The sequence below is a fragment of the Lucilia sericata genome, unplaced genomic scaffold (assembly GCF_015586225.1).
Source record: "Lucilia sericata isolate MDLA Ls3-8-SP2 unplaced genomic scaffold, ASM1558622v1 Contig000262F_arrow, whole genome shotgun sequence".
NCBI classification, from domain to species: Eukaryota; Metazoa; Arthropoda; class Insecta; order Diptera; family Calliphoridae; genus Lucilia; species Lucilia sericata.
The window spans coordinates 70,317-83,711 of NW_023994287.1; the positions used below are offsets into that span (position 1 = coordinate 70,317).

A 13,395-nucleotide genomic window follows, 5' to 3' on the forward strand; every position below is an offset into this window, starting at 1 on the left:
TAGCACTATAGTTCAGTTCTAATTTAGCTCTAATTCAATTAAATTTTAGTTCTAGTACAGCTCTAGTTCAGTTCTAGTTCAGTACTAGTTCTAGTTCAGTTCTAGTTCTGTTCTAGTTCAGTTCTAGTTCAGTTCTAGTTCAGTTCTAGTTCAGTTCTAGTTCAGTTCTAGTTCAGTTCTAGTTCAGTTCTAGTTCAGTTCTAGTTCAGTTCTAGTTCAGTTCTAGTTCAGTTCTAGTTCAGTTCTAGTTCAGTTCTAATTCAGTTCTAGTTCAGTTCTAGTTCAGTTCTAGTTCAGTTCTAGTTCAGTTCTAGTTCAGTTCTAGTTCAGTTCTAGTTCAGTTCTAGTTCAGTTCTAGTTCAGTTCTAGTTCAGTTCTAGTTCAGTTCTAGTTCAGTTCTAGTTCAGTTCTAGTTCAGTTCTAGTTCAGTTCTAGTTCAGTTCTAGTTCTGTTCTAGTTCTGTTCTAGTTCTGTTCTAGTTCTGTTCTAGTTCTGTTCTAGTTCCGTTCTAGTTCTGTTCTAGTTCTATTCTAGTTCTGTTTTAGTACAGTTCTAGTTCATTTCTAGTTCAGTTCTAGTTCAGTTTTAGTTCAGTTTTAGTTCAGTTCTAGTTCAGTTCTAGTGCTGTTCTAGTTCTGTTCTAGTTCTGTTCTAGTTCTGTTCTAGTTCTGTTCTAGTTCTGTTCTAGTTCTGTTCTAGTTCTGTTCTAGTTCTGTTCTAGTTCTGTTCTAGTTCTGTTCTAGTTCTGTTCTAGTTCTGTTCTAGTTCTGTTCTAGTTCTGTTCTAGTTCTGTTCTAGTTCTGTTCTAGTTCTGTTCTAGTTCTGTTCTAGTTCTGTTCTAGTTCTGTTCTAGTTCTGTTCTAGTTCTGTTCTAGTTCTGTCTAGTTCTGTTCTAGTTCTGTTCTAGTTCTGTTCTAGTTCTGTTCTAGTTCTGTTCTAGTTCTGTTCTAGTTCTGTTCTAGTTCTGTTCTAGTTCTAGTTCTGTTCTAGTTCTGTTCTAGTTCTGTTCTAGTTCTGTTCTAGTTCTGTTCTAGTTCTGTTCTAGTTCTGTTCTAGTTCTGTTCTAGTTCTGTTCTAGTTCTGTTCTAGTTCTGTTCTAGTTCTGTTCTAGTTCTGTTCTAGTTCTGTTCTAGTTCTGTTCTAGTTCTGTTCTAGTTCTGTTCTAGTTCTGTTCTAGTTCTGTTCTAGTTCTGTTCTAGTTCTGTTCTAGTTCTGTTCTAGTTCTGTTCTAGTTCTGTTCTAGTTCTGTTCTAGTTCTGTTCTAGTTCTGTTCTAGTTCTGTTCTAGTTCTGTTCTAGTTCTGTTCTAGTTCTGTTCTAGTTCTGTTCTAGTTCTGTTCTAGTTCTAGTTCAGTTCTAGTTCAGTTCTAGTTCAGTTCTAGTTCAGTTCTAGTTCAGTTCTAGTTCAGTTCTAGTTCAGTTCTAGTTCAGTTCTAGTTCAGTTCTAGTTCAGTTCTAGTTCAGTTCTAGTTCAGTTCTAGTTCAGTTCTAGTTCAGTTCTAGTTCAGTTCTAGTTCAGTTCTAGTTCAGTTCTAGTTCAGTTCTAGTTCAGTTCTAGTTCAGTTCTAGTTCAGTTCTAGTTCAGTTCTAGTTCAGTTCTAGTTCAGTTCTAGTTCAGTTCTTGTTCAGTTCTAGTTCAGTTCTAGTTCAGTTCTAGTTCAGTTCTAGTTCAGTTCTAGTTCAGTTCTAGTTCAGTTCTAGTTCTGTTCTAGTTCTGTTCTAGTTCTGTTCTAGTTCTGTTCTAGTTCCGTTCTAGTTCTGTTCTAGTTCTATTCTAGTTCTGTTTTAGTTCAGTTCTAGTTCATTTCTAGTTCAGTTCTAGTTCAGTTCTAGTTCAGTTTTAGTTCAGTTCTAGTTCAGTTCTAGTGCTGTTCTAGGTCAGTTCTAGTTCTGTTCCAGTTCTGTTTTAGTTCTGTTCTAGTGCTGTTCTAGGTCAGTTCTAGTTCTGTTCTAGTTCTGTTCTAGTTCTGTTCTAGTTCTGTTCTAGTTCTGTTCTAGTTCTGTTCTAGTTCTGTTCTAGTTCTGTTCTAGTTCTGTTCTAGTTCTGTTCTAGTTCTGTTCTAGTTCTGTTCTAGTTCTGTTCTAGTTCTGTTCTAGTTCAGTTCTGTTCAGTTCTAGTTCAGTTCTAGTTCAGTTCTAGTTCAGTTCTAGTTCAGTTCTAGTTTTTTTTTTTTTTTTTATTAATTATTAATTTTATTAATTTCATTAATTTTTGAGTTCTAGTTCAGTTCTAGTTCAGTTCTAGTTCAGTTCTAGTTCAGTTCTAGTTCAGTTCTAGTTCAGTTCTAGTTCAGTTCTAGTTCAGTTCTAGTTCAGTTCTAGTTCAGTTCTAGTTCAGTTCTAGTTCTAGTTCAGTTCTAGTTCAGTTCTAGTTCAGTTCTAGTTCAGTTCTAGTTCAGTTCTAGTTCAGTTCTAGTTCAGTTCTTGTTCAGTTCTAGTTCAGTTCTAGTTCAGTTCTAGTTCAGTTCTAGTTCAGTTCTAGTTCAGTTCTAGTTCAGTTCTAGTTTAGTTCTAGTTCAGTTCTAGTTCAGTTCTAGTTCTGTTCTAGTTCTGTTCTAGTTCTGTTCTAGTTCTGTTCTAGTTCTATTCTAGTTCTGTTCTGGTTCTGTTGTAGTTCTGTTGTAGTTGTGTTCTAGTTCTGCTCTAGTTCTTTTCTAGCTCTGTTCTAGTTCTGTTCTGGTTCAGTATAGGTTTAGTTCTAGTTTTGTCTATGATCTGGACTAAATATATGCCAATTAAAAGGACTATAGACCAATCTATAATCTTTATTATATAGTATAATTATGCTTTGAGTAATTTTGAAAAAATTTGCTATAAAAGTACCATAATTTAAGTACTTTTTTTATAACCCGTTCATTCAGTTATTTGACTTAGGCAATTATTGATATTTTTTATTGGTATTTTTTTATTTCCATTTTGAACCCTCATTTTGCCAATTTTTTCTTCTGCCTTCACAGGTCAATGATTTAGACATTTTTTTGTTAAAAGCATATTTTGGAACATTTCATGTTGCATGCAACTATAGAGCGAAAATATTTCTTAACTGCTGCTTCTCACATATAACCAAAAAAAGGATATTGGTAAATAAATCCCTGCTGTTTTAAAAGCTGCCAGTGGTTTCCCTTTAAGGCAGTATTTTTCCTCAAATGTCTAAATTATTTTATGAAAATGCTTTTTCTCTGTCAAAGAATTTTTAAAATTGATTTGTAAACAAATTGAAGCCTCAAGACTGCTAAGAGCACACTAAGCTGCAGGGATTTGTTTGACTGTGGGCTTGTATTAGTAAAAGGATTTAAAATTTAATTTGTTCGTGTGTGTGTGTGAGTGCGTTTGTCTGCATGTGAAAGAGTTTTATCAAAATTTATTCAAATAACTATAATAATTGTTGTAATTGTATTCATTCAATTTGAAAATTGATGGCAAAATAATGATTTTATTTTAAATTTTTTTTCTTAAACCACAAAATCAATTTAATAATAGAGAGTGTAAACAAAAAATATAATAACACTGAATTTTAATCAAAATTTAAAGAAAAAAATGCAAACAAATAGATTTAAACAATAAATTTAAACAAATTTGTTTTTAATATTTTGGTAAATTGAAATGGATTTAAAGATTTGTTTGTTTTATGGTAAAATTTAAAAAGGAGGAAATACGTTTGTTTGTTAAGTGGTTAATATTTGTTTATAAGTAAGAAGAGATTTTAAATATTGATTTAAAAGCAATTGTTACTTGGACAATGAAAAGGAAGTGGAAAATGCTTTTTGGGGAGCTTTTTTCTTTGTAATAAACATAAACCATAAAAGGAACAACACTTACTACTACTACTACTCTTGCCTAGAGATCAGTCTATAGTCTTGACTAGAGATTAGTCTATAGTCTTGACTATAGATCAGTCTTTACTCTTGACTATATATCAGCCTATAGTGTTGAATATAGATTAGTCTATAGTCTTAACTATAGATCAGTCTATAGTCTGGGCTATAGATCAGTTTACAGTCTTCACTATAGATCAGTCTATAGTCTTGACTATAGATCAGTCTATAGTCTTGATTATAGATCAGTCTATAGTCTTGGTTATAGATCTATAGTCATGACTAAAGATCAGTCATTAGTCATGACTACATATCATTCTATAGTCCTGACTAGAGATCATTCTACAGTCTTGACTATCGATCAGTCTATAGTTTTCACTATATATCAGTCTATAGTATAGACTATAGATCAGTCTATAGAATTGACTATGGATCAGACCATAGTATTAAGTATAGATCAGTTTATAGTCTTGACTATAGATCATTCTATAGTCTTCACTATAGACCAGCCTCTAGTTTGTACTAAAGATCAGTCTATAGATCAGTTTACAGATTAGACAATAGATCAGTATTTAGTATTGACAGACTTGACTATAGATCAGTCTATAGTGTTAACTATATATCACTCTATAGTCATCACTATACATCAGCCTATAGTCTGTACTAAAGATCAGTATATAGACCAGTTTATAGATTTGACAATAGATCAGTATTAAGTATTGACAGACTTGACTATAGATCAGTCTATAGTCTTGACTATAGATCAGTTTATCGGCTTGACTATAGATCAGTCTGTAGTCTTGGTTATAGACCAGTCTGTAGTTTTGATTATAGATCAGTCTATAGTCTTGATTATAGATCAGTCTATAGTCTTGGCTACAGATCAGTGTATAGTCTTGACTACAGATAAGGCGAGTCTCGACTATAGATCAGTCTATAGTCTTGACTATAGATCAGTGTTTAGTATTGACTGACTTGACTACAGATCAGTTTATAGACTTGACTATAAATTAGGCGAGTCTCGACTATAGATCAGTCTCTAGTCTTGATTATAGATCAGTCTATATTCTTGACTATAGATCAGTCTATAGTCTTGACTATAGATCAGTCTGTATTCTTGATTATATATCAGTCTATAGTATTGAGTATAGATCACTCTATAGTCTTGACTATAGATCAGTCTATTGTCTTGACTATAGATCAGTCTATAGTCTTGACTATAGATCAGTCTATAGCCTTGACTATAAATCAGTCTATAGTCTTTACTATAGATCAGTCTATAGTCTTGACCATATATCAGTTTAAAGTCTTGACTATAGATCAGTCTATAATCTTGACTATTGATCAGTGTATAGTCTTGACTATATATCAGTCTATAGTATTGACTATAGATCAGTCTATAGTATTGACTATAGATCAGTCTATAGTCTTGACTATAGATCAGTCTATAGTCTTGACTATAGATCAGTCTATAGTCTTGACTATAGATCAGTCTATAGTCTTGACTATAGATCAGTCTATAGTCTTGACTATAGATCAGTCTATAGTCTTGACTATAGATCAGTCTATAGTCTTGACTATAGATCAGTCTATAGTATTGAGTATAGATCAGTCTATATAGTCTTGACTATAGATCAGCCTATAGTCTTGACTATAGATCAGGCTTATTGTCACCAAATAATTTAATTATAATATATTCATTTTCCCATTTTTCTTTTCTCCCTTTTCCAGGCCAAACGTATACAGAGCAATGAATTGGCCGCCATAAAAGTGATTAAATTAGAACCCACAGATGACATACAAATCATCCAACAGGAGATTATTATGATGCGTGACTGTCGTCATCCAAATATAATTGCATACTATGGCTCATATTTGCGACGTGATAAATTATGGATCTGTATGGAGTATTGTGGCGGTGGTAGTTTACAGGATATTTATCAAGTAACCGGCCCACTGACAGAACAACAGATTGCCTATATGTGCCGTGAAACATTAAAAGGACTCGAGTACCTGCATTCCATGGGTAAAATGCATCGTGATATTAAAGGAGCCAATATACTACTAACAGAGTATGGTGATGTGAAATTGGCTGATTTTGGTGTATCGGCACAAATTACGGCCACCATTAATAAGAGAAAAAGTTTTATTGGTAAGTACAATAAGAAAAAAATATCATCATTATTATCTTCGTCATCAACAACAATGTCCTCGTCACCTTTATTTTCAATTCATTAGTTGTATGTGAAGGAGTAACTATGGTAATGTGTGTTGCCTGTTGGTTGGTTGGTTGACTGTTGCATGACAAAAGAACCAACGTGAGGCTTGGCTCATAGTCTTGTGCGGCAGCCACAAACTGCATGCCGCAACAAAAATTTAATTATAAATTGTAAATGGTTGCTTTTGTTCTTTTGCATATATATTTTTTTATTTTCTGTTTTTCAAATTATATAATGAACACGTTAAGGATAATTTAATGGTGGTCAGTTACAATGTAGGTCTATACCCAGTAGTTTTAGAAAAAGCCAATGTATTCCTTTCGAATAGGCATTTTAACCTACTTGACATGCCAACTGAGAAGTCAATCGTCACTTAACTATAGGTCGTTATATAGTATCTAAAGATCAGTCTGTGATCTTGGCTATAGATCTATCAGTAGTCTTGACTAGATTAATAAAAAGTTTAGACTATAGATAAGTCTGTTGTTTACACTAGATCAGTGTGAAGTCTTGGCTATAGTTTTGACTATAGATAAGTCTGTAGTCTTGTCTATATCTGCAGTAATCTTATCTATAAATCCATATATATATTCTTGACTAGTTTAGTTTGTTGTCTTGACTATAGATCAGTGTGTACTCTTGCCTATAAATTAGTCTGTAGCCTTTACAGGATCAGTCTGTAGATCACTTTGTAGTCTTAACTATAGATTACCTCAAAGTCTTAACTCTCAGTCCATAGTCCTAACTCTAGATTAATCTAGACATCCCTCTATAAAAATCACTTTAACAGGTCTCACAACAAGTGCTAAGTGTTAGTTAAGATCATAAGATCGGCACATCCACCACCGAACTGACGGGCATGTATACGTTATTGTCTTTAGGCAACCAGAAGAAAAAAGTTGCGGTATAAGTAAAATTTAATGAGAGAATCGTTTGCTGTATAATAATTATTTGTTAATAATAAGTGTAGTGGGGAGCGAAAAAACAATAATAATGGAGTGGTTAGAGCTGAAAGTATGGTAAACTATTTTTTATTAAGTATTAAAAAGTAATTAAAACCATGGGTAAGACATTAATCTGAATACATTCTTTACTATTGAATCCAATATATATTCTGATATAGAATAGTCTATAGTTTAACTGTAGAATAATTTATAGTATTGACTATAGAATAGCTTACTGTCTTGACTACAGTATTGACTATAGAACAGTCGGTAGTATTAACTATATAACAGTCTATAGCCCTGACTATAGAATAGTCTATAGTCTTGACTATAGAATTGTCTATAGTCTTGACTATACAACAGTCTATAGTCTTTACTATAGAACTGTTTATAGTCTTGACTATAGAAAAATCTATAGTCTTGACTGTAGAATAGTCTATAATCATGACTATAGAATAGTCTATAGCATTGACTATAGAATAGTTTATAGTCTTAACTCTGGATAGTCTAGAACAGTCTATAGTCTTGACTATACAACAGTTTATAGTCTTGACTATAGAAAATTATGTAGTCTGGACTATAGAACAGTCTATAGTCTTGACTATACAACAGACTATAGTCTTGACTATAGAGCTGTTTATAGTCTTGACTGTAGAAATGTTTATAGTCTTGACTATAGAAAAGTCTATAGTCTTGACTGTAGAATAGTATATAGTCATAACTATAGAATAGTCTGTAGCCTTGACTATAAAATAGTTTATAGTCTTAACTTTGGATAGTCTATAGTATTGACTATGGAATAGTCTGTAGTCTTGACAATGGAATAGTCTATATTATTGCCTATGAAACAATTTATAGTGTTGACTATAGAGTAGTATATAGTCTTGACTATTGAATAGTCTATAGTCTTGACTATTGAATAGTCTATGGTCTTGACTATTGAATAGTCTTTAGGATTGACCATTGAATAGTCTATAGTCTTGACTATGAAATAGTCTATAGTCTTGCCTATGAAACAGTTTATAGTGATGACTATAGAGTATTCTATAGACTTGATATAGAATAGTCTCAATCTTGATAGAACTATATATAGTCTTGACTATAGAATAGTCTATAATCTTGACTATGGAATAGTGTATAGAATTGACTATAGACTAGTTTAAAGTCTTGTCTATAAAGTAGTCTAATGTCTTGACTTTAGAATAGTTTATAGTCTTAACTCTGGATAGTCTATAGTATTGACTATGGAATAGTCTATAGTCTTGACTATGAAATAGTCTATAGTCTTGCCTATGAAACAGTTTATAGTGATGACTATAGAGTAGTCTATAAACTTGATTATGGAATAGTCTCAATTATGACTATAGAATAATCTAAGTCTTGCCTATGAAATAGTTTATAGTGTTGACTATAGAGTAGCCTTGACTTTAGAATATTTTTTAGTCTTACCTCTAGAAAAGTCTATAGTATTGACTATAGACTAATCTATAGTCTTAACTATAAAACAGTCTATAGTCTTGCCTATGAAATAGTTCATAGTGTTATACATAGGATAGTCTACAGTCTTGACTATAGAATAGTATTGAGTGTAGAGTATGACTATGGAGTCTGTAGTCTTGACTATAGAATAGTTTGTAGAGTTGTCTATAGTCATGACTATAGAGTTGTTTATAGTCTTGACTATAGAGCTGTCTATAGTCATGGCCATAGATTTGTCTATAGTCTGGACTATAGAGTTGTCTATAGTCATGACTATAAAGTTGTTTATAGTCTTGACTATAGAGTTGTCTATAGTCTTGACTATAGAGTTGTCTATAGTCTTGACTATAGAGTTGTCTATAGAGTTGTCTATAGTCTTGACTATAGAGTTGTCTATAGTCTTGACTATAGAGTTGTCTATAGTCTTGACTATAGAGTTGTCTATAGTCTTGACTATAGAGTTGTCTATAGTCTTGACTATAGAGTTGTCTATAGTCTTGACTATAGAGTTGTCTATAGTCTTGACTATAGAGTTGTCTATAGTCTTGACTATAGAATAGTCTCTAATCCTGACTATAGAATAGTCTATAGTCTCAACTATAGAATTATCTATAATCTTGTCTATAGAAGAGTCCATATAAAGTCTTTAAATTTGTTTCCAATATTTATTGTTATTTGCAATTTATTAAAATATTTCAATTAATTTATTTTCTTTTATATTAATTTCTTGCAAATTTGTGGTTAAACATTTGTTTTTAGAAATTTTTCGTAATTTAAATAATTTTATTGTATTCGAAAATAAAATGTGAACTAAAACTTTTTTAATCAATTGTTTTTCGGATTAGCAAATAGTATATCAACATTATCAGTTATCAAAACAATAATTAGCAATAGTAATTAAAATTATAAATATTTAATGTGAACAAAATAGTATAACAACAGCAACAATAATAATAAATTTTATGTTTAAAATTTTGCATATGTGGTAAATTGTTTGTTAAATGGAATAAAAATAAAATTTGAAAATTTTAATTAAATTAAAATATGGCGATAATAGTTAAGGGGGAAGCAGGAAGTAAAAGTTTAACAGTTCATTTAACTTAGTTGATGTTTAAAGTTTGAACAAAAACATGGTTATTGGTTAACTTAGGTTTTCATGAGGTGTACACTTCAGATACATTACATAGAAGCAGTTAAGTAATCAAGGTATTTGAAGAAAGGTAATAAGTCGTACAAAATGTATAATTCTCATTTAGTTAAGAATATTTTAGCCATAAGACGAGCTTTTTAAAGACGATTAGTATTCGTTAGACATTAACTGGTGCTGCCCTCTACCGTCGGAATGCATACCAATCCAGTCGACCTAATTCTCATTTTAAATATTTAAACAAATATTTATTCTTTTAAAACTTTTTTAAAATTCTGAACTCTAAAAACATTGCAAATATAGCTGAAGGTTATTAGACTAATAACAAAAACTAAAACAACAACAAAATCTGTATGATTATGATGAGTTTAATTTGAAATTCGTGGGGAAAAAATATTGTTATAAAACTAAAAGTTTTTAATACTGTTAAGCTAAAATAAAAATATTTATAATTCGGACTACAACACTATGCTGTAGGAATTTGTATATTTTCAACATAGTTTTCATTTCCTCTTCTCCCCGAAAAAAAAAAAAATTAAATAAAATAAAATAAAAACTCAAATTGCAACAATTTTCTGCATAATAATTTATGTGCTAGAAAAACCAAAAAAAAATTTAACAAAAATATAATAATGTTGATTAACCATATACAAAAATCCTGGTAAAATAGTTTAGTTTTATACACAAATTTTTTTCATATAAAATGTTTGTTTTATGTTGGCTGCTGAAATCTTTTTTGCTATTTTGTGGTCATTTGTTTGAATTTTTAAAAACAATGAAAATGAAATGAAAATCATGGTTTAATTTTTGTTGTTGTTGTTACTAAAGGGAAAAAAATTGAACGTGTTAAATAAATTTACATAGTTTATTTTTTTTATAGCTCTAGCCGCCTGTTATTTGTTTTCACCATGTCATTATTTAACATTTTATCCATTTCATTATTTAGTTGCATTAATGTAAATTTATTTAAAAAATACGTTTGCAAATGAATGTTGGTTTTCAAAATTTTTTTTTCACATCTGTGGTCATAGGCAGGTCACATGGGTGATATTATGCTAAATTAAGGGAGAATGAATAGTGGGTGATAGGAAGAAAAGTTTAAAGGGGAAGATAATGAATATAATAAAAATATATTAACTCTATAGTCACACTATATTCTATTGAACAGAAAAGACTATAGATTATTCTATAGACAAGACTATATATAGCCATGATTATAGATTATTCTATAGTCAAGACTTAGACTATTCTGTAGTCAATACTATAAACTATTCTATAGTCAAGACTATAAACTATTATATAGTCAAAACTATAGACTATTCTATAGTCAAAACTAAAAACTATTCTATAGTCAAAACTATAAACTATTCTATAGTCAAGACTATAAACTATTCTATAGTCAAGACTATAGACTATTTTATAGTCAAGACTACAGACTATTCTATAGTCAAGACTATTCTATAGTCGAGACTATAGACCATTCTATAGTCAAGACTATAGACTTTTCTATAGTCAAAACTATAGAGTAATCTATAGTCAAGACCATAGACTATTCTATAGTCCACACTATAGACTATTCTATAGTCAAGACTATAGACTATTCTATAGTCAAGGCTATGGACTATTCTATAGTCAAGACTATAGACTATTCTATAGTCAAGACTATAGACTATTCTATAGTCAAGGCTATAGACTATTCTACAGTCAAGACTATAGACTATTCTATAGTCAAGACTATTCTATAGTAAAGACTTTGACTATTCTATAGTCATGACCATAGACTATTCTATAGTCAACACTATAGAGTATTCTATAGTCAAGACTATAGACCATTCTGTAGTCCAGACTATAGAATAGTCTATTCTATAGACTATACTATAGTCAGACTATTCTATAGTCCACATTATAGACTACTCTATAGTCCACAATGTAGACTCTTCTATAATCCATACTATAGACTATGCTGTAGTCCAGACTATAGACTATTCTATAGTCCAGACTATAGATTATTCCAGACTATAGACATTCCTATATTCAAGACTATAGAATCTTCTATAGTCAAGACCATAAACTATTCTATAATCAAGACTATAGTCAAAACTATAGACAATTCTATAGTCAATACTATAGACATTTTTATAGTCAAGACTATAAACTATTCTATAGTCAAGACTATAGACTATTCCATAGCCAAGACTATAGTTATTCTATAGTCAAGACTATAGACTATTCTTTAGTTAAGACTATATACTATTCTATAGTCAAGACTATAGACTTTTCTCTAGTCAAGACTATACACTATTCTATAGTCAAGACTATAGAATATTCTATAGTCAAGGCTATAGACTATTCTACAGTCAAGACTATATACTATTCTATAGTCAAGACTATAGACTATTCTATAGTCAAGACTATAAACTATTCTATAGTCAAGACTATAGACTATACTATAGTCAAGACTATAGACTTTTCTCTAGTCAAGACTATATACCATAGACTATTCTATAGTCAAGACTATAGACTATTCTATGGTCAAGGCTATAGACCATTCTATAGTCAAGACTATGGACTATTCTATAGTCAAGGCTATAGACTATTCTGTAGTCAAGGCTATAGACTATTCTGTAGTCAAGACTATATACTATTCTATAGTCAAGACTATATACTATTCTATAGTCAAGACTATAGACTATTCTATAGTCAAGACTATAGACTATTCTATAGTCAAGACTATAGACTATTCTATAGTCAAGACTATAGACTATTCTATAGTCAAGACTATAGACTATTCTATAGTCAAGACTATAAACTATTCTATAGTCAAGACTATAGACTATTCCATAGCCAAGACTATAGTTATTCTATAGTCAAGACTATAGACTATTCTTTAGTTAAGACTATATACTATTCTATAGTCAAGACTATTCTATAGTCCAGACTATAGAATAGTCTATTCTATAGACTATCGTATAGTCAAACTATTCTATAGTCCACATTATAGACTACTCTATAGTCCACAATGTAGTCCAGACTATAGACATTTCTATAGTCAAGACTATAGAGTCTTCTATAGTCAAGATCATAAACTATTCTATAATCAAGACTATAGTCAAAACTATAGACAATGTTATAGTCAAAACTATAGACATTTCTATAGTCAAGACTATAGACTATTCCATAGCCAAGACTATAGCTATTCTATAGTCAGGACTATAGACTATCCTATTGTCAAGACTATAGACTATTCTATAGTTAAGACTATAGACTATTCTATTGTCAAGACTATTGACTATTCTATAGTCAAGACTATAGACTATTCTATAGTCAAGACTATACATTATTCTATAGTCAAGACTATAGACAATTCTATAGTCAAGACTATAGGCAATTCTATAGTCAAGACTATAGACTATTCTATAGTGAAGACTATAGACAATTCTATAGTCAAGACTATAGACTATTCTATAGTTAAGACTGTAGACTATTCTATAGTCAAGACTATAGACTATTCCATAGTCAAGACTATAGACTATTCTATTGTCAAGGCTATAGACTATTTCATAATAGAAAAATAAAATATAGTCCAAATTATAAACTTGACCAGCCTATAGAATAAACTATAGTCCAGACTGCAGGCTAAACTTTAGTTCAGTCTATGCACTAAGCTATAGTACAGACTGCAGACTAGACTATAGTCCAGACTATAGACTAAACTATAGTCTACTTTTGTATCAATATAAATATTTAAGACAAACTTTGATGGATCTGAAAGCTTTTAGTGTTACGAACCTC

At 30.8% G+C, this 13,395-nt stretch overlaps 1 protein-coding gene across 1 annotated transcript in view; it reads left to right on the forward strand.

Moving 5' to 3' along the window:
- Positions 1-5,545: 5,545 nt before the first annotated feature.
- LOC119602896 (mitogen-activated protein kinase kinase kinase kinase 5) overlaps positions 5,546-13,395 on the forward strand; it is a gene marked incomplete at its 5' end in the record, with an annotated part of 81,362 nt that continues 73,512 nt past the window's right edge. The window contains one exon of the mRNA XM_037954695.1: positions 5,546-5,966. Within this exon, the coding sequence (XP_037810623.1) occupies positions 5,546-5,966 (421 nt within the window). The remainder of the gene's footprint in view (positions 5,967-13,395) is intronic.